The 26711-nt window shown below is 36.7% G+C and overlaps 3 protein-coding genes across 4 annotated transcripts; all 3 read left to right on the forward strand.

Moving 5' to 3' along the window:
• The first annotated feature begins 5259 nt into the window (after positions 1–5259).
• Positions 5260–8035, forward strand: LOC110868055 (B3 domain-containing protein REM5). The gene is made up of 4 exons (XM_022117143.2): positions 5260–5492; positions 5576–5846; positions 5932–6068; positions 7210–8035. Exons 1-4 carry the CDS (start codon positions 5409–5411, stop codon positions 7735–7737), a joined length of 1020 nt encoding a protein of 339 aa, XP_021972835.1. The 5' UTR covers positions 5260–5408; the 3' UTR covers positions 7738–8035.
• A 5189-nt stretch (positions 8036–13224) lies between these two features.
• LOC110868054 (B3 domain-containing protein REM10) lies at positions 13225–21745 on the forward strand. Of its 2 annotated transcripts, none has more exons than XM_022117142.2 (6): positions 13225–13476; positions 13589–13859; positions 13932–14026; positions 16460–16853; positions 16933–17042; positions 20883–21745. In XM_022117142.2, the coding sequence occupies exons 1-6, from the start codon at positions 13408–13410 to the stop codon at positions 21495–21497; spliced, it is 1554 nt and encodes a 517-aa protein (XP_021972834.1). In that variant the 5' UTR covers positions 13225–13407; the 3' UTR covers positions 21498–21745. The 2 variants fall into 2 exon arrangements, with proteins under 2 accessions (XP_021972834.1, XP_021972833.1); XM_022117141.2 differs by having other exon boundaries at positions 13266–13476; positions 16924–17042.
• Positions 21746–22776: 1031 nt separating this feature from the next.
• On the forward strand, positions 22777–26004 carry LOC110868053 (B3 domain-containing protein REM17). The gene is made up of 4 exons (XM_022117138.2): positions 22777–23092; positions 23168–23438; positions 23536–23618; positions 25134–26004. The coding sequence occupies exons 1-4, from the start codon at positions 23009–23011 to the stop codon at positions 25737–25739; spliced, it is 1044 nt and encodes a 347-aa protein (XP_021972830.1). The 5' UTR covers positions 22777–23008; the 3' UTR covers positions 25740–26004.
• Positions 26005–26711: the final 707 nt, after the last annotated feature.

Genomic DNA, 26711 nt, shown 5'->3' on the forward strand with positions numbered 1-26711 from the left:
AAACCTTTAGCATGGAAAGGCTAGCCAAGTTGTACGTAGATGAAGTAGTATCTTTGCATGGAGTCCCACTCTCCATTGTATCAGATAGAGATAGTCGTTTTACTTCCCATTTCTGGACTAGTTTCCAGGAAGCAATGGGAACCCGACTAAATTTAAGTACTGCATATCATCCTCAAACAGACGGACAAAGTGAAAGGACAATACAAACCCTGGAAGACATGCTTCGAGCATGTGTAATTGATTTTGGTGGTAATTGGGATAGCCACTTACCCTTAATTGAATTCTCCTATAACAATAGTTATCATTCAAGCATCGAAGCCGCTCCATTCGAAGCACTGTATGGACGCAAGTGCAGAACTCCAGTTTGTTGGGCAGAAATAGGAGAAAGTCAATTATCAGGTCCAGAAATTGTACAAGAAACCACAGACAAGATAACTCAAATCAAGGAAAGACTGAAGACGGCTCGAGATCGCCAGAAAAGCTATGCCGATAATCGCCGCAAACTACTAGAATTTCAAGTCGGAGACAAGGTACTTTTGAAAGTCTCTCCTTGGAAAGGAGTAGTACGATTCGGTAAGAAAGGAAAACTAAGTCCAAGATACGTAGGACCATTTTCAGTAATGCAACGAATCGGACCAGTTGCTTATCGCTTACAACTACCAGAAGAACTAGCCGGAGTACATGATGTATTTCATGTATCCAATCTCAAGAAATGTTTATCAGACGAATCCCTGGTAGTACCTCTTCAAGATGTGAAGGTAAATGAAAAATTAAAATTCGTAGAGAAACCACTACAAATAGAAGACAAGAAAGTCAAGTTTCTCAAACACAAGCGACTAGTGCTAGTCAAAGTCAAATGGGATTCAAAGAGAGGACCAGAATACACTTGGGAGCTAGAATCAGAAATGAAGCGGAAATACCCTCATCTATTTCAGTGAATCTCGAGGACGAGATTTTTTTTAAGGTGGGGAGGATGTAACAACTCTCACCAAAATTAATATTTATTATTAGATTACATATTATTATGTTCACTAGGAAACCCTAATTGAGAAACCCAAGCAATTCTACACTAACCCTAAAATTTTCATAACAATCGGAATCAGGATCAGGGCCCCTAAAACTCAAGGGGGTAAACCCTAAATGATAATTATCTTTGAAAATTCGTTGTCTGAATTAGGAATTCATAAGCTGACGACTCACCAAGGCTACCCAAGACACGAGGCTACCCTAGGCTAGGGGGGTATGCCCCGCGATACGCGACAGAAACAGGAGCACCTTCCGCGACTCGCGGGAGGTTCGAAATTTCAGTATATATAGGGGGGCTTGGGACTTGATCAGATTGCTTGTTTCGACATTAAAACTCGTTTCATGCACTGAGTTATACGTAAATTACTATCAACACACACAAATCACGGAACGCTGCTGCAACAAACAGGGTAATAACTCGATCGCTATTACGATTCAACGTCCGATCGATTGAAACTATCCAACGATTGTTTAAGTGCCACTCAAATTGAGTTTATACTTTGTTATTCATCGTGATTTCGACTTGAATGTTTGAGTGCTGTTCGAACTCGGACTATACTCTGTCATTCGTTGTGAATCCGTTGAATTGTTAAGTATTGCACTTGTAAATCGTTGTGAGGGTTTAATCTCGTGAATTGACGTAACTGCTGAATTAGTTACTAACCCCGTTTGTGTGTGCATTGTTATTTAAATCAGGTTAAAAGGCTAATCAGTAAAGCTTATACTCTGCTCGTTAAATCTGCAATGTGAGTCATTCTCTTTTTATCAACTGTTTTACAAAACTCCAAATTGTTTTCAAAGTTATAATTACAGGGATTAAGTCTTTGTAATCACCAAGTTACAGCCGGTATGTGGGGTTTTGTATACATTACTTGATAATCTTCAACATTGGGGCAGCCAATGGGTGATATGACCATAATCACAGACACCACTGGACAGATGGGCCAGTGGGTCGAGTGACAAAGTACCGTGGGTAGTTGGTTTGATGTCAGAAACATTGTAATCGCTCTTAATACTGTAAATTATAACAAATGTGTCGTTTTAGTAAAACGAATGATTCACTCAGTATTTCCCCGCTGACAAAACCTTTTTCAAACATGTTTCAGGTGATCTACTGTGAGCAAAGAAAAGTGCCGTGAAAGCACTACCAGCTTAGAAAAGTGGCTCAATGTAAATAAATAAAGAAACATGTTTTGAGAAATAAAGATTTCCCGGTGAAATCAGCTTATTGTAAATTATGGATTTTATCCCTAAAACGGGCAGTTTAAAATATTGAAAGATCCTGTTTTAAAAATCTTCCGCTGTCGCCTAAATTTAAATACCACAGGATTCCTGTCCCGCGGCACCTGAAACGGGTCAAACCGGGTTGGGGGCCGTGACATTGGGTCCCACACTTAACCATTTTTGCCAACATTTGGAGTCTGAGTGTTGAGCGAATTGTTGTCCGATCGGACTGCCGTCCGATCGAACTGCCATTCAAATCATGAGACATTTGAACTTCCTCACTTAAACAATTTTCAACATGTTCAATGCATTAGGGATGCCACCCGATCGAACAACCGTCCGATCGAGTGACAACCTGCTGCGAACTTGTCATCACTGAAGTGCCCAACCAATCGGGTTGCTGTCCGATCGAACGACCGTTCGATCGACCGACCTGAAAGGTAGATATACTTCAATGTTTTCAAAATGCTACAACGAAAACTTCAAAAGTCAAGCCATCATACACAAACACATCTTTCCCAAAGGAAGAAACAATCCACTCGAACAGCCATCCGACCGGACGACCGTCCGAGCAGACTACCATTCGCACGACTGGTTGTCCGATCGGATTATCATCCGATCGAACTGCCGTCCGACCCACTTGTACTTTGCATCGTTTTACGTGTTGCTCATCGTTATGCTATCAACCTGTTCAGGCTAACCCTACTCTCTAGCGCTCCCTTTGATCCATCAATCACTGTGAGTATACTCGATCCCTTTTTGCTTTACGCACTTTTGGGTGTTACATACGTTACTTATACAAAATCACATCGAACATACTACACAATACTTTAAACGCTAACCGCTATCGCATGTATACGTGACTAAATGAATGCTTGTTTGTTATGTTTACACATGGAATGCTGTCTACCTGCCTTAACAACGGTAGTACTATTAGTTTGGACTTAGCACCCGTTCACTCGGGGGTTGTAAGGACAATTACCTACATGGCTCACAGTGGTGAGTATGTATCGCGAATTGCCTCGGGCAGTCAACCCGCAGTCGTTGGTATCGATAGGTTCATGTCGATAACTAACATGCCTCATTTCACTCTGTGTACGTGCTGGTTATGCGTAACGCTTTCGAACTCTATATGCTATTATCAAACTTGTATGCTCACCTTTACACTATGTGTATTGACTTTTACTTTAACGTATGTGACAGGTGCTTAAGTTGCTAGGATGCTTAGGTGCATGGTGATGAAATCGAGGCTAGGGAAGGTCTAGAAACAATAAACAATTGTCTATAATAAAAATCTGAGTGGTCGGAACAGAACAATTTGCCTAGATCTTTTCTGTAATAATTGTATTATCTTATATGACATGGTATGGGACGTGTTGCTTTAAATATTTGGTAAATATAGTTGTTATGGAAACTTCTGGACAATCTGTTTGCTCAGTGCCGCGCCCCGATGTTTCCACCATCGGTTGGGGTGTGACACTGAACCTTTATGCTACAGAACAATGCAAATGGCGCGTGGTTGCGGATAGACTAGTTATGGGGAACAATGGTATTAACTTTTTATGGAGATGGAGACGGGTGAATTTGTCACAACAGGAGATACAGGAGCTGAATGATATCCGTGCCCTTTTGTGTTCGGTCTCGCTTCTACCCGGTAAAGACCAATGGATTTGGGGCATAGACACGACATGGATTTTTTCGGTCAAGAGTATTAAATTAAAAATTATTGAAGGCAATAACAACGGGTCTCGGTTCATGTTTTCTTGGAATAACTGGGTACCAAAAAAAGTTTGTATCGTGGCTTGGCGGGCTTGTCAAGACCGGTTACCCACCGTGGCGGCTCTTAGAAGGAGGAATATAGCAACTCAAAATCCGATGTGTCGGCTATGCGGCGACTTTGAGGAATCGATGGAGCACATGTTTGTTTCCTGCCAGTTCTCTCAATTGGTTTGGCAGGTTATTTCCCAGTGGTGCCATGTCACTCCAATCTACGCTTTTGAGTTTCGAGACCTGTTACTATTGTATTAGAACATGGGTGGCTCAAAAAAACAGCGTAAGGTTTTTTATGCGGTTGTTTTAACTGCTCTGTGGAGTCTATGGAGATCGAGAAATAATGTAGTTTTCAACAATAAATCCCCTCAGGTTGCGGGTGTGATCGAGGAGACCAAGTAGCTTAGTTTCTTTGGGTTAAAAACCGTTCAAAGTCGAGAACTCTTTCCTGAGAGGCATGGAGAAAGTTTGACCTTACAGCCCTTGTTTAAGTGTTTTGTCTTCTGTATTGTTTTGGTGTTTATGTGCATGTCTTGGTGTACTTTGTAAGTGTTAGCTCCTTGTTGGTTGGTGTTTGGTTTTTGATAATATTCGGTTTTGTTCGTCGTTAAGAAAAATATGGGTAAGGATAGTGTAAAAAGGGCCTAAAGTGTGAGAAGTGTGAGAAGTGTATTATAACACTATATATAATACTATATAACACCATATAAACACCGTATAACAATATGTAACACCATATAATACCATATAGCACTATGTAACACTATATATCATTATATAACAAATATAACACTATACATCTATCATAGACATGCTATCAGACAACCTATAGTGTTATATTTTTTATATAATGATATATAGTGTTACAAAGTTTTATATGGTATTATATGGTGTTATATATTGTTATACGGTGTTTATATGGTGTTATATAGTATTATATATAGTGTTATAATACACTTCTCACACTTCTTACACTTTGAGCACTTTTTACAGGATCCTCTACCAGAAAAATATTATCTATTTTGGAAAGATTTACTTTCTCTTTTGGAGAATATATGCCAAATTAAATATAGAACCTAAATATTTTCAGAAATTACAAGGATGGAGCTATTTTGAGAAAAAATGAATTAATTGCTCCAACCAAAATTTTCTATTTTTTTGGTTAAAACTAAATTCGTACAAAAAAAAAAGATAAATATATATTTTCATTAAATATAGGGCAAAGTGGTTATCAAATCAATTTTCATAGTAGTACTAGCAACAGGAAGTAGGAAACTAAGCATATGACTCTCTCGAGATCTCTCGATCTCTCGATCGACTGATCAATAACCCCTAAATTTCTTTTCTCCGGTGAAAAAAAAAAACACAGACTTTATTCTTCAATTCAAATGGTTACACAAAGCAATGGCAACCAACAAGAATCCACTCCTTCTTTCTTCAAAGTCATCCGTTACCCATCCGCCGATCATCTGGTATCTATCCTTCTATCCTTTTTTCTAATAAATCTATGCAGCATGTGTATGATTAGTAATAATAATATGAATTGTGTTTTCAGTCATTGCCAAACGCTTTCGTGAGGAGATATTTCGAAAAGATCCCTAAAAACCCCACACTCGTGACTGCAACAGGAAACCACTCATGGAGGATGAAGTTTGTAAAGATTGGAGAAGATTACTGTTTTGCCCATGGATGGGATGACTTGGTCAACGATGTGGGGTTGTGTATTAGGGATGTTGTTGTCTTTTGGCTCGTTGATTCTTTCACTTTTCATGTTACTTTTCTTGGTGCCAATGGATGTGAAAAACATGTTCCGGTTAACAAAACCAGTTGGGTTCTCTTTCTATTTTGTTTCTTTCTTTCTTTGTACATAAAATTAAATTGGGTTTAAACTGATTTATTAAAATTTTGTAGATGATGATGATGATGGTGAATGCCATGATGATGATGATGATGATGATGATGATGATGATGGTGGTGATGAGGAGTACGTGCAAGATGAGAATCTTTCCTTTGAAAAAGTCATTGGTCCAGGATCTATCAGATACATGGTAACACTTCTGAACTTGTGGATTATTTGTCTATAATAAGTAGCAGAATAATGCTAAAGATACTTGTACCTTGTGCTGTCAAAGTTATACATCTAGTTTTCTTTGAAATTCATCACTGGCAAAAGATGTGTGTTCCTACTGTAAAACCAGTACCACCACAATGTGGCTCTGTTTTACTCATTTTTTAAGAGCTGCATTAGTTGTATATTATGCTGTGGAAGTTGTACAAATGTACAATACTTCGAAACCATCCTTTCATTCTTGGGAAACGACCTAGCATTCTTTTCACTATCTTTTATTTAAGCATGTAGTATTTATTGTGTTAGACTATGTGACCGGTTAACTAAAAATGTAAAAGTTTTTTTTAAAGTGTATAGTGATTTAACTAAAAAGTGAGTGACAGGCTAAAAAAGATAAACACTCTCTACTTTTCTTTGTTCACACCCGTGAAAGCGGTGGCGAAGACTTAATTGGTGCTTGTGTAACAGTGTTTAGCGCCAAATCAAGTCAATGTGGTGGTGGGCGCTACACCACTACAACTAGTCTTATATATCTTGAGTGGTGTGGGTGGCAGTGTCACATAGACATTATATGGTCGGGGAAAGCGTTCACTTACTGCGTTATACTTGGTGACTGGTGAGTGATTTTTTTAGACAACTAATATTTATAATTTTTAACCAATCACGTGTAAAATAGTTATTAAATTATTATTAAACAAAAAATATTTTTCCACATGAATGGCGCACTAGCGTGAGCGTGACTCATGGGGTGCCCACTCACTAGCCTGGCGTAGTGTTCCCGTGAGTGCGAGCCTACATGACTCACTCCCCCTCACCTCTCACGCACCATTAAACTTAGCCTTGTGAAACGTGATGTGTGTCCTTTTTTAATTATTATTATTATTATTATTATTATTATTATTATTATTATTATTATTATTTTACATATACACACACCTAGTGCTCCTACTCCTAAATCTATATTTTTTTGTCTACGATGAGACTAAAGCCCTCAACCATTAGGGAGGGACACCTTTTCTACGTAACTTGGTATCGCTCGCTACAAGGCTACAAGCGACTTGGTGTGTGGTCTGTGTAATGTATGCATTGTTAATAAAATCAATTTTCTTTGTGTGTTGTAGTTGCTGCCGATCAAATTCGTGAAGGCTGCAGGACTAGATCATAAAGAGAGCGTAAAGGTGAAGGACCATGAAGGAAAAGAGTGGACAATGAGGATAACGGCGAACAAAGCAATGAACGGATCAGCGATTCTCAAATACAGCTTATCTGCAGGATGGGCAATGTTACGTAATCATCACAAGTTTTCAGAAGGTGACGAGTGCATATTCAAGTTCGACAAGCAAGAGGGCATAATAAATCTAACTATACTGTTCAAGAGCAAAAGACCAATCATTCAAGAAACTCCAATGGAGGAGGTGAAGGGAACACAGTCATGTTATGGTGATGGGAATGTTAAGATTGGAGATCAATGGTCGCCGGCTGAGAAACCTTGCGGCAGCGGTGGTGGAACGCCGTTGAAGAGATGTGCAGAAGTTAAGATTAAAGATGGATGGGTTCCAGAGGTACGAAAGAGGGGTGATGGCTTGGAGGCGAATACTGGACTGGGGACGGACGGCGTGATTCGAAGCAAGCATGTCGTTTACTTCTAACTTGAATCCTAGCTCGTGTGATGGTGGTTGTAGCACTTTTTTGTGTTTCTTGATGTAAAGCCGTGATGGTGATTGTGTTGGCGGACGAAAGAGAACCACCACTAAGTGAGGAGCATGGATGTTGATGATGGATTTTCATAACCAAATGTAGTTAATCACTTTATGCTGTAGGTATTGAAGATTTTTGTCACTAGTTTGTAGCCTAACCATTTTTTTATAGTTTGTCGGGTAATGAATTTATGTTTTCATGTTAATAGATGTTTTAAGCAATCTATATGTGTTCTTTGGTGTGCCCAAATAAGTGTTTCTACATCTTACAAACAAAATGGATTTAATCCACAATATCATTCTAAAATTTATGTAACAATATGGATTAATGTTATTTTAATCATGCAATTTGGATTTTAAATTTCCTGATTTGACAATTTCTCCCTGTTACCAACGGTTTAGTTGAATTTTGAAACTATACCATTTTGTTATAGTCCATATTACTAAGATTATACGGTGTGAATTTGTCTTAATTGCTCTAAGCAATATTTTCTAATTTTTTTTTATAATTAAAAACTGTAGCTATTTTGAGACATTTGACTAAATTTTGTTATAGTCTATATTACTAAGATTATACGGTGTGAATTTGTCTTAATTGCTCTAAGCAATATTTTCTAAATTTTTTTATAATTAAAAACTGTAGCTATTTTGAGACATTACTATATCAAAATTGACTTTTGCATTCTGAGTTCCACATGTATTATTCACAAATAAAATGTATTTTAATATTACTAGAATTAGTTTTAAGCATATTTTGTTTTTTGATTATAACTTTTAACATAGAATGTATTATAAATTTCCGAGTATGCTATTGTGATATGTTTATTTTTGTCTAAGTAGAGATAAAATTTACTCAATATCAAGTTGTTAATACTAATGTATAAATGATTGATGCACAAATGTACAAGTCAAAAGTTGTCTCGCGGTTTACCTTTTTATATATATATTTTTTTCTAAATTACGTTGTTTACCTTTTTTAGTAATATAATATAATATAATATAATATAATATAATATAATATAATATAATATAATATGGTAGAGGATCCTGTAAAAAGTGCTCAAAGTGTGAGAAGTGTATTATAACACTATATATAATACTATATAACACCATATAAACACCGTATAACAATATGTAACACAATGTAATACCATATAACACTTTGTAACACTATATATCATTATATAACAAATATAACACTATAGGTTGTCTGATAGCATGTCTATGATAGATGTATAGTGTTATATTTGTTATATAATGATATATAGTGTTACATAGTGTTATATGGTATTATATGGTGTTACATATTGTTATACGGTGTTTATATGGTGTTATATAGTATTATATATAGTGTTATAATACACTTCTCACACTTCTCACACTTTAGGCCCTTTTTACACTATCCTTACCCAATATAATATAATATAATATAATATAATATAATATAATATAATATAATATAATATAATATAATATAATATAATATAATATAATATAATATAATATAATATAATATAATATAATATAATATAATATAATATAATATAATATAATATAATATAATATAATATAATATAATATAATATAATATAATATAATATAATATAATGTTTTATATAATTTTGAATATATTGTTGTGACATTCTTATTTTTATCTACAATTCGATAAAAGTTTCATTCGAACGCGCCAGATATATGTTTTCTTCTATACCGTGAGAAACCGAACCGATGTCGTCTTAACAACAATACCTATACCGTATTTATTAATAGTTTTCATCATGCGATGGTATAAAATTCATTGAATAACATAGATACCAGAATTTGTTTATATGGTTTTCAATTGATATAATGCATATCTCTTTCCATTGCTATATCAAGTGTCGTATCATACCGAGCCAAACTAATACCAATCGAGAACCCGCTGCGAAGCACGGGTAATTCAACTAGTTTGACTAAATTCCTTAAGCAACATTTTGTAGTTTTTTTAATTAAATTTAACTCGTGAGAAAAGACATTTTTTTTCTTTAGGGTTTAAGGTATAACTTTTTTTAACGACAGATTTCTTTAATTAAGTTATAACATTTTTTTAACCACAAATTTCTCTAATTTTATGTTATCTTTAATACTTTAACAAGGGGAGGGGAGGGGAAAGGAGGGAAAATGGGAGAAAACCATGTTCCCGAGATTTTTTAAGGATGGGAGGGGAGAGGAAAGGAGGGAAAATGGAACCATTTTTGTAGCTATCTTTATCCTCCCAAATTAGGGAGATTAGGAGAGAAAACCCTATCAATTACTAAAATACCCTCCAATTCTAATAAATCTCACGTACGGTTATTATGGATCAATTTTGGCGCAAACTTCTTCATCCCCTCTCACTCTCTGTTCTGGAATCGAACATCTTCTTCACTTCCAGTTACATCAATCTGTGCGTGGAATCTCCAGGTAATCTCCCTCCTTAGAATAATCGGTATGATATTCGTGTAAGATTAACACCATGAATATTTGATTCTTCTAGAAGCTCTTCAACTGTTAGTTTTCACGTAATTGAGTTTATTGAGTTTTAGCCTTCTGTTAGTAGAGTGGAGATTTAATTTGTACTAGTGTGAGATATAGTAGAAAAATCGTTAGTTTTTTTTTTTTTTTTTTGATAGAAACCGTAGGTTATTTGAAGTTAGAACATCTTGTGTTGCTCTAGCTTACAAGTACTGAGTTATTGGTCTTTCTTGATGTCAAAAATAAAATTGTCAAATTATAACAATCTTACCTTTGAAGGATGTAACCTGTAGTATGTTGTGATTTTAAAGATTGTTCATAGTCTACTTAGGTTGGTTTTGATGAAAATTGTTAGGTCGTTTAAGGTTGTTCTAAAAACAAGTTCGAGCTGAAGCGAGCCGAACTCGAGCTTTAGGTTTTACTCGCGAGCCGAGCTCGAGCATAAACTCACACCAACAGAAAAGTCATCGACCAGAATATCAAAATAAGTTAGTATCATGTGTAATTGTGTTTATCATGGATTAGTCTACTCCAAGCTTACTCGACCCCGATGCTGCCACGGATGCATTATGTGCGTCCTTTGGGTCCGATACAAGAAGATATGTTGAGACATAACGCTATGAAGATTGTGACTGCAAGGTTGGGTCGATCGGAGCCAGCATTGGGTCAAGAAGTGGTAAAGTTTATGTTGGATTCGGATACTCACACTTGGATCATGAGGAGAAGCAAGTCGAACTGGTTTCGGATAATTAACGGCTTGTCAAAAGCAGCCACTTTGGCAAGATGGCTCGATTCGATTTGCACCTGGGCTCACCCACCAACGACGGTCTTGGTTCATGTGCTCCTCCTGGCTATTGTCTTGTGCCCACATCTAATCCTACCGACAATCTGCTTATACGCCTTCTTGATTGTAGCATTGAGATACCGTTACCGAATGCAGGCCATCTTGCCAAAGTGGCTGCTTTTGACAAGCCGTTAATTATCCGAAACCAGTTCGACTTGCTTCTCCTCATGATCCAAGTGTGAGTATCCGAATCCAACATAAACTTTACCACTTCTTGACCCAATGCTGGCTCCGATCGACCCAACCTTGCAGTCACAATCTTCATAGCGTTATGTCTCAACATATCTTGTTGTATCGGACCCAAAGGACGCACATAATGCATCCGTGTTTATCATGAATATCAAAAAGTCATAGACCAGAAAATCTTGTCAGCGGGTGCGTGTGCCAAACCAGAAAAAACAAACTGATAAATGAAAGTAAGGGTGCAAACGAGCCAAGCGGCTCGTGAGCCGCTCGAGATTGGCTCGAAACGAGCTGAGCCTTATTGAGCTTGAGCCGAGCTTGAGCCCAAAATAAAGCTAGTTTATTTACGAGCCTGAGCTCGACCCTGGAATCTGAAGCTTATCGAGCCTTAGTGTGACATTAGTTTTTATTAATATTTAAACATTTACCCTTATTTAAAGTTGTCTAGTAAACGAGCCTAGCCGTACCGGGTATATTCGGTAACGGTACCGGTTCCCATTTTCTTCGTATTTGACCGGTATTTACGGGAACACCGGTAAGTACCGATACCGGTAACACTTTTCCCCATTTTTTGGTACCGAATGGATACCATGCTCATCCCTATTTCGTATAGTGGGTCTTGCGTTATTTCGTATGTAGCAACTGTTATTGTGTGTGGCAATTTTGATCCAGTTAGTTTTACGTGTGGGAGGGTTTGGGACTGTCTAAAAGAGTTGGTTGGATGAGAAGACAATGTTGCCCTCTAAGAATGGTACTGGATTTAAGGTGACTATGATACTCTTGAAGAGCTACTTGAAATGATCACATGGACTAACCTATATCACATTGCTGTTTGATTTAATAAGTCAAACCGGTCACCAATCCATTACAGTTTGACTTTAACATGTCAAACATAAGCATGACCCATTTCATTTAACAACCTGCTGCATTTCATCTAACATGTCAATGACCCACTTGATGCACAACACACATGACACAATGCAATGCAATGCAATACAACCATAACACCCTGCTGCAACAACATAATGACCCATTTGATGCACAACACACATGACCCAATGCAATACAACCATAACACCTTAATATAATGACCCAACATAATGACTAGGGGTGCAAACGAGCCAAGCCGAGCCCGAGCTCGACCAGGCTCGAGCTCGAGCTCGTTTAACATGTGAAAGCTCGAGCTCGAGCTCGGCTCAAATATAATTTTTCAAACTCGAGCTCGGATCAGGCTCGACTCATTTAGTATTTATTAATTAATTTATAAATGGTAATTTTTTCGAGACGAGCTCGAGTAGCTCGCGTGTAGCTCGGCTCGTTTGCCCCCTAATAATGACTCATTTGATGCACATAGGACTGTGACTACTGAACACAGAACCTGCTGAACATAACGCTTGTGACTGCAATGTGACTGTGACTATGGATGACAAAATTAGGATAAAGGACTGTGAATGCAATGCCACAAAGCAATATAGCCATGACAGTTGGCATTCATGATAGACATGCAACTTTCTTTCATCTATTATTTTGTCTTTCAAATCAAAATAATTGATAGATTACTTATTAATTAAATTAACGAGGAATAAAACAATTATAGGTTCAAATCTTGCATGCTGGTTTGTTGAATGTGGATTCTTTGATTCTTAAGAGTAGATGTACGCATTATAATTTTATATTGATTTAGTGTTTGCAAGTTAACACCATTGGTGGAGGTTAGTACTCTTTTTTCTTTAAAGGGTATAATGGTAAAATTGTTATTTTCTTTTCTTTTCCTTCTGACTCGGGAACACATAAAATGGTTGTTTTCTTTTCTTTTCCTTTACATTTCATTAAACTCGGGAACACGAAAAAAATCACATCTTTTTCCTCCTTTTCTCTCTTAATTTATTTTCTTTCCCCTCCCCTGTTAAATGAGACTCGGGAAATAGTGTTAGTGAACACCCACCTCACTAAAAAACATGGGTGAAACTAGTTGACACAACATGTACTAGGAAACAAAACATACTATGAACTCTCTCTCTCCTCACCGTTCTTCAATCAAACCCCAAAATATTATTTCAGTGAAAAAATACAGATAATTTCTTCAATTGAAGCATATACAAATGAGCGACCAACAAGAATCCACTCCTTCTTTCTTCAAGGTCATCCGTTACCCATCCGCTGGTTATCTGGTATGTATCCTTCTATCTTTTTTTTTTTTTTTTAATTATAAATCTATGTATGTGTATGATTAGTAATAATAATAATAATAATAATAATAATAATATGAATTTGTGTTTGCAGTCATTACCAAATGCTTTTGTGAGGAGATATTTCAACAAGATCCCTAAAAACCCCACACTCGTAACTGCAACTGGGGAGCATTCATGGAGGATGAAGCTTGTAAAAATCGGTGAAGATTACTGTTTTGCCCATGGATGGGATGAATTGGTCAAAGATGCTGGATTGTGTAGCAGGGACGTTGTTGTCTTTTGGCTTATGGACTCTAGAATCTTCCGTGTCTCTTTTCTTGGTGCCAATGGATGTGAAAAATATGTTCCGGTTAATAAAACCAGTTGAGTTCTTCTGTCTCTTTTTTGTTTCTCTACAAATTTAGTTAAACTTGTTTTTAACTAAGATTTTGCAGGTGATGTTGTTAAGGATGATGGTAAATGCCATAATGATGATGCAAATCTTTGCTTTGAAAGGGTGTTTGGTCATGGATCTTTCAAATATTACATGGTAATACTTCTAAATTTTGTGAATTATTAGTTTATTATTTTTAATTCACATAATAATGGGTAATATTTGTACCTTGTGCTGTTAGACGAATGGGTATGGGGATCGGCACAGGGCCGTCCAGTGGCGGATCTAGGATTCACGCCAAGCCGTAACGTTTTATAAATAAGCCGTAACGAAATCGAAAAAACATCAAATTTTTCTAAAATTTACACTAAAAACGTCAATTTTTTCCGAGTCAAGCCGTAACGGAGGTTACCCCCCGGTTAAGGCTAGGTCCGCCCCTAGGGCCGTCCCCCCCTTTAGCTCCGTCAAACACCACCCCCCTTAGGGGCGTCCGGGCACTTCCGTCCGAATATGGACGATGGAGACGAGGCTGGTGGTGGGCCCCTTTCATTGCTTCTCTCTCTCTCCTTGAATATATATTATTTTTTATTGAAGTGGGGTAGTCCCCACACCCTTGGGTAGTCACCAAAGAGACTATCCTCCTCCCGTGATTACGTGGCGCCTACGTGGCGGGTAGTCCTTTGGAGACTATCCTCCCCCATACCCAATGGTCTTAAAGGTTGATACTTAATGCTTCTCTGTGAAGAAATATATAAGAGTAAATTGCCATTTTGGTCCCTAAGGTTTGGTCACTTTTGCCACTTTAGTCTAAAACTCAAACCTTTTAAATATTGGTCCATGTGGTTTCACTTTTATTGCCATTTTGGTCCAAAAATGAAATCAACTGATATTGGCTAATAAAATCCTGTTATTTTGTCCCTTTTCTTAGGGGCAAAATGATCAATATAATTTTATTATAACACATTATTAATTAAATTAATGAAATAAGCAGATGTTTGGCCATTTTGCCCCCTGAGGAAAAGGACAAAATAACAGGATTTTATTAGCCAAATATCAGCTGGTTTCATTTTTGGACCAAAATGACAATAAAAGTGAAACCAGGGACCCAGATTTAAAAGGTTTAAATTTTAGACTAAAGTGGTAAAAGTAACAACCTCAGGAATCAAAATGGCACTTTACTCAATATATAAAATTGAAGTAGAAAAAATGTGTTTTCTTGTCATGTTACTACTGTAACACCAGTACACCACAATGTGGCTCTGTTTCACTTTTTTTTTTTTTTTTAACTGCATTAGTTGTACAATACCTCGAAATGAACCTTTTCTTTTTCATGGGAAATGACCTACCATTTTTTTGTCACTTTCTTTAAATGTATGCATTGTAGTTTGGTAGTTGGTTTTTGGTTCGGTGGGCTCTTGGTTTAAAAAAGCACGAGGCGCTCCAAAGCGTTTTGGTTCCAAAAGCTTTAAGCGAAGCTTCAAGCGCGAAGCGAGAGCTTCACGATACGAAGCGCTCAAAATAAAATAAAAAATAAAAAATTTATTTGTACACATCAATATGACATATTCTACTTGTTAATCAATAATAAACACAAAAACATGATTAAATAACATAGTTAAAACGTAAATTAAAGTCGATTATTGGAGAAAGTACGAAGAATCGATGGAGAAGAGGGAGGGAGCGGATGAAGATGTTTACCCACTTTCTTTTTTTAGGGTAAAGAAGTAGCGGGCCTCAATTAAACCCTATTAGAGACTATTGGGCCTAAATAAAAAACCCAAATCTGACTTGATTGGGCTGAAGCGTCGCTTCAAACCATTGGCGCTTCGGGCTTAAAGCGCGCTTCAAAACGCTTCACGTGATTTGTCGCCTCAGAGCAAAAAAAGCGACAACCCTAGCGCTTCATCGCCTCACGCTTTAAGCTCGCTTTTTAAACCAAGGGTGGGCTGTTTGGCAACTTCTGAATGATTAAGTGCTGAACCAGTAAGAGGTCTGAACCATTAAGAGCCAGTATAATGCTTAACCATTTAGAGGCAAATGTCTGACCAATTTAGATTATAGGTCCTAACCATTTAGACTCAGTATAATACTTAACCATTCAGAGGCAAACAGTCTGAACCATTAAGTGTTGTACCAGTAAGAGGTTTGAACCATTTAGAGCCCCATTAAGAGCTAAACAAACAGCCACCGAGTCTAACTGAATTTGGTTTTCGGTTCCACCTAAAGAAACTGTCAAACTGAACAACCCGAACTGGGGAAACCGATTAACTTGCTAACCGAACTGATGAACACCCCTATTGTTATATCTAGCGAGTGGTGTGGGTGGCAATGTGTGACGGAGATGTCATATTAGCAGGAAAAACGTTCGTTCACTGACCGTGCGTTTTACCAAGTGAGTGGTGATCAGTTTTTTTTAAACAGTTAAGTGTTAACTATTTTTAAATTTTAACCAATCACTTGTTAAATTAATAGTAAACGTTTAATATTTTTAAACATGAATGCATTTTTAAACATACATTACAGGCATCACGTGTCAAAAGAGTGAGTTTGCATTTGTTAATAAATCAAGTTTTTTATTGTGGGTTGTAGTTGCTGCCGATCAAATTTGTGAAGGCTGCAGGACTAGAACATAAAGAGAGCGTAAAGTTGAAGGATCATGAAGGTATAGAGTGGACAATGAGGTTAACGGCACACGGAAAAAAAGGATCAGCGAGTGTCGTATACAGCTTATCAGCAGGATGGGCAATGTTCCGTAAGCATTACAAGTTATCAGAAGGTGATGTGGGTACATTCACGTTCGACAAGCAACAAGGCGTCATAAATCTAACTCAATTGATCAAGAGCAAAAGACCAATCAAACAAGAAACTCCAATGGGAGCACAATCATGTTATGGTGATGCGAATGTTCAGATTGATGATCAATGGTCGCCAACTGAGAAACCTTGCAGCAGTGGTGGTGCTGGTGTGAAGGTTAATAAAACCAGTTGAGTTCTGTCTCTTTTTTGTTTCTCTATTTATATGTACAAATTTAGTGAACTTGGTTTTTAACTAAGATTTTGCAGGGGATGAATACGATGATGTTGTTAAGGATGATGGTAAATGCCATAATGATGATGATGCAAATCTTTGCTTTGAAAGGGTGATTGGTCACAGATCTTTCGGATATTACATGGTAATACTTCTAAATTTTGTGAATTATTAATTTATTATTCTTTAAGTCACATTATAAGGGGACTAGGGGTGGTTCACTAGTGATAGAATCTATCACTCTCAATGTCCAATAAAATCATGCCATGTCATCAATCAAATTTCCATCACTAGTGATAGAAATGTAGGAGGGGTGGAATCACTAGTGATGGAATTCTATCACTCCCAAGTTTTTTTAATTTTCATTTTAAAATTATAAATTTCACTAATTTTTTTAATTTTTTATTTTAAATTAGAAATTAACAATAAAACACTAAAATTAAAAATTTCATTAAATATAAAACATACTACTTCAATTTAACATACTAGAAACATACAATTTAAAAAAAAAAAAAAAACTACTCCAATTTAACATACTAGAAACATACAATTTAAAAAAAAAAAAAAAAAAAAACCTACTCCTCGTCCGAATCTGGAAACTCCAAACCTAGAGAACCTACTAGTTCGATTAAATCGAATCTCAACCGAAAGTGAGTTTCTTCGTTACGCAATTGTAAATGGATATCTTGTGGAACTTGAACTTGTGTAGGAGGATCCGGCACCCAATCCGGGGATATTGCACGTCCGTCGTGTTTGATCAACATATTGTGCAATATGATACATGCATACACTATGCTATGTATTGCTTTCTTGGTCATCGAACGAACCGGTCGGTGTAGTATACCCCATCTACCCTTTAAAACACCAAATGCCCTCTCAACATCTTTTCTTGCCGATTCTTGCAATTTTTTGAACGCCTTTTCTTTAGCCTCGACAGGAAATGAGGGAGCTTTCACAAAAACAGACCAAGACGGGTAGATACCATTCACAAGATAAAAGCCTCGTCTGTAATGTCGACCGTTAACATAGAAAGGAGAGGAAGGTGCGGTACCATCCGTTACGCTTTGGAACAACGGCGACGTGTGCAACACATTGATGTCGTTGTTTGAACCCGGAACACCGAAATACGAATGCCAAATCCATAAATCATTCGACGCCACCGCTTCTAGTATGATGGTTGCTCTTTTGATGTCTCCCCTCACATACGCCCCTCGTAACTCTCTTGGACAATTTTTCCACTCGATATGTGTACAATCGATGCTACCGAGCATCCCGGGAAAATGCCATCTAGCCTCGTGTGCGGCGTAAATACGTGAGATGTCGTGGCTCGTCGGTTTACGTAAAAACTCGTTAGCATACAACTTAATGACCGCATTGCAAAAAAATTGCAAACATTCACGTGAAGTTCTTTCAGACATAGCTAGGTATTCATCATATTGATCGGGTGGGTTACCTGTCGCTAGTTGGCGAATGGCGGACGTGCATTTTTGTATCGGCGTGAAACTTGGTTTGCCCCTCGCATCATAACCTTCTTGAAACCATTCCTCACTTGCTTCGATGTCTCCAACAATCTTTAAAAATAATTCTTTGGGTAAACGAAACCGATCTCTAAACGTTTCGGCATTGTATAGCGGGTTTTCCACAAAATAATCGTTCATCAAAACTTCGTTGGCACGTGTACGATCACGGTCGACCATCTTCTTCTTTGGGCGGGACGACTCGGCATCAAGCTCGTTATACACCGACACAAAATAGTTTAGCGTGTCGTTGTCGGAAGACGACTCGGAATCGGTATCGCTAGACATCGGAAACGTCGAATCCATAGGGAATTCCATTTGAGAAAGATATAAAAATTGTGTGAAATGGGTTTAAAATGGTTTAAAAGATATAGTTTGGTGTGTGAAAAATGGTTAAAATGTAGATATATATAGATAAATGGTTTAATTTTTTTTTTATTGAATTTACCGTTTTAAAACGGTCATATACGTGCCAACGGTCGAATTTTTTAAAAGTTTAACGCGTGATCCGTAGAACGCGTTGATGTTACCACGCGTTATCAAAGCACTGGCGGCGGTGTTCCGTGGCCGTTCAACGCGTTATGGACAACCATAACGCTTCCGCCCCGAGTCCCCTAAGGGGAGTGGGGGTGGTCACTAGTGATAGAATTCTGTCACTCACAATATCCAATCAACTCCTGCCATGTCATCAGCCACTATTCTATCACTCACAAGCATTTTGTAGTGGCGGTGGTCATCACTAGTGATAGAATTCCATCACTCACAATTTTTTTTTTAATTTTTATTTTAAAATTAGAAATTAGCAATAAAACACTAAATTATAAATTTCATTAAAATTAAAAAATAAATTACATAGCAAAATAAAAAAACAACTAAACATTGGAAAAAAAAAACTTAAATTAAACGGGTGGCATCTCCCAACCCCACCTTTCGCAAATCTCGCGCTTTTGTTGAATTACAACCGACTTAAACGGTTCGTCGAGATGGGCAATTAAAATTTATATAAAGATGAGGGACCTGAATTGCAATTAAAGGAAAGCTATTTAAAAATAGCTAACAAAAGTTGAGGGGCTAATTTGCACTTTTCATCAAAGTTGCTATTAATTCAACATAAAACGACAAAACAATCTCAAAGTCTCATCTTCCAAAAAATCAGTTCCTTTCGTTTCAATATTTGTTTTCAACGCGTGAAGAAAATAACGGAATTTGAATTTCACGCGTGGACATTTTCGGTGGCGGTGGAAGTTTTGTTTTTATCACACGTGGACTTTGGCTATCACGGTGGATTAACGATCCACCCCCACTGCCCTAATGATGAACATATTTGTACCTTGTGCTGTTAAAGGTTGATACTTAATGCTTGTTTGTGAAGAAATATATAAAAATTGAAGTAGAAAAAATGTGTTTTCTTGTCATGTTACTACTGTAACACCAGTACACCACAATGTGGCTCTGTTTCACTTTAAAAAAAAAAACTGCATTAGTTGTACAATACCTCGAAATGAACCTTTTTTTTCATGGGAAATGACCTACCATTTTTTGTCACTTTCTTTAAATGTACGCATTGTAGTTTGGTAGTTGGTTTTTGGTTCGGTGGGTTGTTTGGCAACATCTGAAAGATTAAGTGCTGAACCAGTAAGAAGTCTGAACCATTAAGAGCCAGTATAATGCTTAACCATTGAGAGGCAAATATCTGACCAATTTAGATTATAGGTCCTAACCATTCAGACTCAGTATAGTACTTAACCATTCAGAGACAAATGTCTGAACCATTCAGACATCTGCTCACGAAACAAATAGTCTGAACCATTAAGTGCTGAACCAGTAAGAGGTCTGAACCATTTAGAGTCCCATTAAGAGCTATACAAACAACCACTGAGTCTAACTGAATTTGGTTTTCGGTTCCACCTAAAGAAACTGTCAAACTGAACAACCCGAACTGCAGGGGCGAAGTACAGAAGGGGCGGGAGGGGGTGTCCGACCCCCCGAACTTTTCGCTCAGTAGTGTTATATATGTAGTTTTCGTATAGAAATTTTTGGGTATATACGTTTTCGACCCCCCGGTTCTATAGAAATTTTTGGGTATATACGTTTTCGACCCCTCCGTCATTCGGGTCAAGCTTCGCCACTGCCGAACTGAGGAAACCAATTAACTTGCAAACCGAACTGATGAACACCCCTATTGTTATATCTAACGAGTGGTTTGGGTGGCAATGTCTGACGGAGATGTCATATTAGCAGGAAAAACGTTCGTTCACTGACCGTGCGTTTTACCAAGTGAGTGGTGATCAATTTTTTTTAAACAGTTGAGTGTTAATTATTTTTAACCAATCGCTTGTTAAATTAATAGTAAACGTTTAATATTTTTAAACATGACTGCATGTTTAAACATACATTACAGGCATCACATGTCAAAAGAGTGAGTATGCATTTGTTAATATATCAAGTTTTTTTATTGTGGGTTGTAGTTGCTGCCAACCAAATTTGTGAAGGCTGCAGGACTAGAACATAAAGAGAGCGTAAAGTTGAAGGACCATGAAGGAAAAGAGTGGACAATGAGGTTAATAACGGCACGCGGAAAAAGAGGATACTCGAGGGTCAGATACTGCTTATCAGCAGGATGGGCAATGTTCCGTAAGCATTACAGGCTATCAGAAGGTGATGTGGGCATATTCACGTTCGACAAGCAACAAGGCGTCATAAATCTAACTCAATTGATCAAGAGCAAAAGACCAATCAAACAAGAAACTCCAATGGGAACACAATCATGTTATGGTGATGCGAATGTTCAGATTGAAGATCAATGGTCGCCAACTGAGAAACCTTGCAGCAGCGGTGGTGCTAGTGTGAAGGTTAAGACCGAATATGAGTCGGGTCCTGAGATGGTAGTGGTGAAGGAAAATAGGGGAAGGCCGCCGTTGAAGAGATTTGCTGAAGCTAAAATTGAATGGGTTCCAGAGATGATGAGGAAACCAAAGAGGGAAGTGGCGCCACTTGAGAAACCGAGCAAGGGTGGTGGTGTGGAGGTAAATGCTGGAATGGGGGCGGAGAGTGTGTTTCGAAGTAAGCATGTTTACTTCTAATGAAATGGTGATTTGATGGTGGTTCTGGCAGTTTTCGTTCAAAATCATTTAATTCGCGTGTGCTTCTTGAATTAAAGCGGGCGATGGTGTTGGCGGACGACCGCACAGTGTAGTTAATCTCTTTATGTTGTAGATCTTCTGTCTCTAGTTTGTAGCTTAACCATTTTTTTTTCTAGTTTATCTGTTAATATTTTCATGTTGAGATATGTTTTAAGCAGTATCAATTTATGTGTTGTTTGGTGTGCCCACATACATGTTTCTAGATGTTACAAACAATGCATTTAAGCCACTATCTCATTCTAAAATTTATGTAAAATGTTATAATCGTGATTTAGATCTTATATATGCAGAATTTGACAGTATCTTCTTGTTACTAACGGTTAAAACCATTAGAGTTTGTTTTAAGTAATACTAGTGGGTTTTCTTGCTCTTCGCGGTGGATTTCATGGGCACTCGATATAGCATTCGAAAGAGAAAAAACGGATACATAGGCGGATACAACTCCGTCTTCAACTGAGTTATTTGGCCGCGAAGCGATATACATGGAAACGATTTTTATCGGCACCGATGTTATTTGGCTCTACTGTTAAACCATAAAAAACCGATTTAATCTCGCTAATAATATCTTCGACCAGAATAAGTTTGTTGTCAAACTTTAGTTCATTCATAACTTTCTAAATGCTCTAATAACAACACCACCATAAAGATTCTCCTTTGCTATTCCACTTACTCCAACCAAGTGATGCAATTCCATATAACTTTTTTACCCGATAAAAACCTAAAAAACTCACGCGAGTCTCATTTAACAGGAGAGAAAAAAAAAGTATGAAGGTATGAAAAAACTATGTTCTCGAGATCTTTTAAGGATAGAAGGGGAGGGGAAAAGAGGGAAAAGAGAAGAAAATTTGTACGTATATTTAACCTCCCAAATTGGAGAGATAAGGAGAGAAAATCTTATTAATTACTAAATTACCCTCATATCTAATTAAAATGTTTTATGTTTAAAGGGTATAATAGTAAAATTGTTTCTTTCTTTTCTTTTTCTACTAACTCGAGAACACATAAAATAAAATATTTGATTTCTTCTCTTTTTTCTTTACTTTACATTAAGTGCATGTTTGGCTTAGCTTATTTTCAACTTTTGAAAAGTCCTTTTGCCAAAATAAGTCAGGAATTCCTGACTTTTGGCAAATCCCTCTCACATAAGAAGAAAAGCCAAACACTTTCAAAAGGACTTTTGTCCAATAAAGAACCCCAAACACCAACTAAACTTCATATGAACACGAAAAAAATCATATCTTTTCCTTCCTTTTTCTCCTCTCCCTTCCCAACGAGACTCGGGCACGATGAAAGTGAAAGTGAAACCATCAATTTTTATGTTTGTACAATTGTAGTAGGAAAAACTTATCTCTCTCTCTCCTCGTTACTGCTGTTTGTTAACCCTAAATTTTCTTTTCTCCGGTAAAAATTCACATATATCTTATTCTTCAATTGAATTGAATTGAATTGGAATGGCTACTCGTAGCAGTAGCCACCCGGATCAAAGCTCCCCTTCTTTCTTCAAAGTCATCCGTCACCCATCCGCCGCTCATCTGGTACTACATATTCTTCCATCCTTTTTTATTTTATTTTTATAAATCTATGTATAATAATATGAATTGTGTTTGCAGTCATTGCCAAACGCTTTTGTGAGGAGATATCTCGAAAAGATCCCTAAAAACCCGATACTCGTGACTGCAACAGGAAACCATTCATGGAGGATGAAGTTTGTTAAGATTGGAGAAGATTACTGTTTTGCCCATGGATGGGAGGACTTGGTCAACGATGTGGGGTTGTGTAGTAGGGATATTGTTGTCTTTTGGCTCATTGATTCTTTCACTTTTCATGTTACTTTTCTTGGTGCCAACGGATGTGAAAAACATGTTCCTGTTATTAAAACCAGTTGGGTTCTCTTTCTGTTTTGTTTCTGTTTTTTTATATATAACTTGAATTGAATTGAATTGAATTGGGTTTAAACTGATTAATCTGGATTTTGCAGATGATGTAGATGATGGCGAATACCATGATAAGAATCTTTGGTTTGAAAAGGTGTTTGGTCGGAAATCTTTGGGATATTACATGGTAAGACTTCTAATTTTGGTGAATCATGTTTCTTCTACTATTGCTAATGATACTTGACACTTGTGCTATCAAAGTTATACATCTCTTGGATATAAAATATATCAATTTAAGTTGTCCTTGACAACATTCACCACTGGCAAAAGATGTGATTTCTTGTCATCTTGTTGTAAACCATAATGTGGTTCTGTTTACCAACTTTTTTATTTTTAGGATTATAATTCATAAGTTGTACATTATGCTATGGAAGTTATACATTACCTTGAAATCATCTTATAATTCTTGGGAAACGGCCTAGCTTACTTTTTTGACTTTCTGCATTTTGTTTTATGTGACACGTGATGTGTGTGAATATGGGTAAGGTGAAAAAAAAAATTCAAAATAATTGAACAATAACCGAAATAACCAAAAAAAGAAATTGAAACAAAAACCATTTTAGTTTGGTTTTTGGATAACTATTTTCAATAACTGAAAAACCCAACCGATAAGTTACACTAGTAGACCTAGTGTTAGGTTCATTTGTGAACAACCCTCTTGATGGTGAACTCTAGTAAGCCAGAATTTGATCAGGATGAATGATGAAAATACACTAGTATATTTTACGATTTGATTATCTAAATCAATAGTCAGGACTTGTTCACTCAGTTCACAAATACACTAATGTTCACTCTAGAACATCACCCAGTAGGCCTAATCCATATATTTTTTTGTTTAAGTTTAAGTTGTTAAGTGTTTAACCCATGTTAGTAGAAATTATTAATTTTATTCTTTAATGGTAAGTATTTATAATAAAAACATTTAACATGTTTATTTATAATTGAAATGATTTATTCATTGTCTACGATAAATAACAAAATTTAATATAAAAATTAAATAATCTTCAAAATATTATAAACAAACATAAAAATAGATTAGAAGGTTATGTTTATGTGAAAAAAATAACTAAAAAAGGTTAAATATAATAACTTAAATATAAACATATAAGAAAGATTCTTAAATTTTAAATTATACCTTTTATTTCTTGAATCTTATACAATTTTGTTCTAAAAACTGAAATAACTGAAAAACCGAACCAAACCGATGTAAAAATCGAAAAAAACAGAAACCGAATGGTTTTCAAAAACCGAAAACCGGCATTTCGGTTTTGGTTTTGACCAAAACCAAACCAAACCAAACCAAACCGTGCACACCCCTAAATATACGTATGCACTAGGACATTTAAAAAAGGTTATTGTACTTTCTATCCATTGTATTATTAGTAAACAAAATTATAGATTACAAACTTTATCGTTTAACAATCTTACTGTTATACCCTCCTAAGGAAGCAAGAAAATAATTTTGGTATCACATAATTGTGATACGTGACACTTTCGTTTACTTATTATTTTAGGTATATAAGTAAAATTAGGGGGCCTACGCAAATCGCAGCCCGAAGCCCTTAGCTAATTTCACTCCCCTTGAGTAGACCCTTGATCTGTTCGCTAATAAAATCAATTTTTTTTTTGTTGTGGGTTATAGCCGTTGCCAGTCAAATTTGTGAAGGCTGCTGGACTAGAACATAAACAGCACGTAAAGTTGAAGGACCATGAAGGAAGAGAGTGGCCAATGGGGATAATTGTACAACGATATACGAGTCCTAAGTACGGCTTATCAGCAGGATGGGCAGTGTTCCGTAAGTATCACAACTTATCAGAAGGCGATGTGGGCACATTCACGTTCGACAAGCAACAAGGCGTAATAAAGCTAACTCGATTGTTCAAGAGCAAAAGACCAATCAAACAAGAAACTCAAATGGAAGAGGTGAACCGAAACAATGGAACACACTCATGTTACGGTTATGGTAATGGGAATGTTAAGATTGAAGATGAGTGGTCGCCAACTGAGAAACCTTGCGGTGGGGGTTGTCATGTGAAGGTTAAGACTGAGTCGGGTTCTAAGATGGAAGTAGTGAAGAGAAAGAGGGGAGCGCCGCAGTTAAAGACGTATGCAAATGTTAAGATTGAAGACGGATGGGTTCAGGAAATGGTGCCACCTGAGAAACCGAGTAGGGGTGTTGGTGTGGAGGTTAATACTGAACCGGAGATGGAGAGCATGTTTCAAATTAAGCGTGTTGTTTACTTCTAACCTGGAATGGAGATCAGTTGATGGTGGTGTAGCGGTTTCCGTGATGGTGTTCGTAGATAGAATACCACCATGGATCATATCCTAATGTAGTTGATCACTTTCTGTTGTAGCTTAATTGTTTATTGAAGATCTTCTGTCTCTAATTTAAAATTTTTAATACTACATAAACCAACTACTTTATGTAACAAACAAAATGTTTTTTTTTCCATCTCATTCTAAAATTTGTGTAACAAAATGGATGTTATATTCATGTATATATTAAACATTTTCTGAATTTGTCAATTGTTCCGCTTTTTTAACGGTTTAGTTGAATTCTAAATTGATAACGGTTTGTTTTAGTTTATATTACAAACAGTTTAAAATGAAACCTTTAAAAATAAGTTTTGACCAAGGAAACGAGCCTTAAAAAATACGCCTCCAAAATATTAACGTTGGATGCGATGGGCCGTTTTCACACGTTAAATTGGATATGAACCCAAAATTTTGATATGAAGCAGAACATGAAATGAATCTAAAAACCATATCAGAACTTAAACACTACTTTTCAACTCAAAATTCTATTTGCTTTATCTTTATTATATATTCATACTTTAAAGTTATAAATTTACAACAAAAAATAATCACCTTTAAATATATAAGTTTATGGTTATTTCTTTTTATTTTTTCAACTTTTAGTCTAGAATACTCAATAGGATTAAGTTATTACTTCAAATTATTTTCTTATGAATAACCAGTATTAAACAAGTCAATCCGTCCGTACCCATCTGACCAACTTAAACACGATTCATGTAACTCATATGTATGGAGGAGCTCCGTCGAGGCTTTATTAGCAATAAAAATGCTACCATGTGTGCGTCATAGAGGTGCACTTTTCCCCCCACTCTTCACCCCACTAATATATGTTATCAGGCAGGAGCGGATCTACGTGGGAGAGAAGGGTAGCTCGTGATACCCTTTAACTTTCTTGACGAA

This window comes from Helianthus annuus, chromosome 17 (genome assembly GCF_002127325.2).
Source record: "Helianthus annuus cultivar XRQ/B chromosome 17, HanXRQr2.0-SUNRISE, whole genome shotgun sequence".
NCBI classification, from domain to species: domain Eukaryota; kingdom Viridiplantae; phylum Streptophyta; class Magnoliopsida; order Asterales; family Asteraceae; genus Helianthus; species Helianthus annuus.

Excerpts from the sequence above, each read along its gene's own strand:
- LOC110868055 (XM_022117143.2), top strand. The coding sequence starts at position 5,409 with ATGGTTACACAAAGCAATGGCAACCAACAAGAATCCACTCCTTCTTTC. Across the intron at positions 5,493-5,575 it reads ACCCATCCGCCGATCATCTG|TCATTGCCAAACGCTTTCGT; the intron begins GTATCTATCCTT and ends TTGTGTTTTCAG. Across the intron at positions 5,847-5,931 it reads TGTTCCGGTTAACAAAACCA|ATGATGATGATGATGGTGAA; the intron begins GTTGGGTTCTCT and ends AAAATTTTGTAG.
- LOC110868054 (XM_022117141.2), top strand. The coding sequence starts at position 13,408 with ATGAGCGACCAACAAGAATCCACTCCTTCTTTCTTCAAGGTCATCCGT. Across the intron at positions 13,860-13,931 it reads TGTTCCGGTTAATAAAACCA|GTGATGTTGTTAAGGATGAT; the intron begins GTTGAGTTCTTC and ends AAGATTTTGCAG. Across the intron at positions 16,854-16,923 it reads TGTGAAGGTTAATAAAACCA|ATTTTGCAGGGGATGAATAC; the intron begins GTTGAGTTCTGT and ends TTTTTAACTAAG.
- LOC110868053 (XM_022117138.2), top strand. The coding sequence starts at position 23,009 with ATGGCTACTCGTAGCAGTAGCCACCCGGATCAAAGCTCCCCTTCTTTC. Across the intron at positions 23,093-23,167 it reads ACCCATCCGCCGCTCATCTG|TCATTGCCAAACGCTTTTGT; the intron begins GTACTACATATT and ends TTGTGTTTGCAG. Across the intron at positions 23,439-23,535 it reads TGTTCCTGTTATTAAAACCA|ATGATGTAGATGATGGCGAA; the intron begins GTTGGGTTCTCT and ends TGGATTTTGCAG.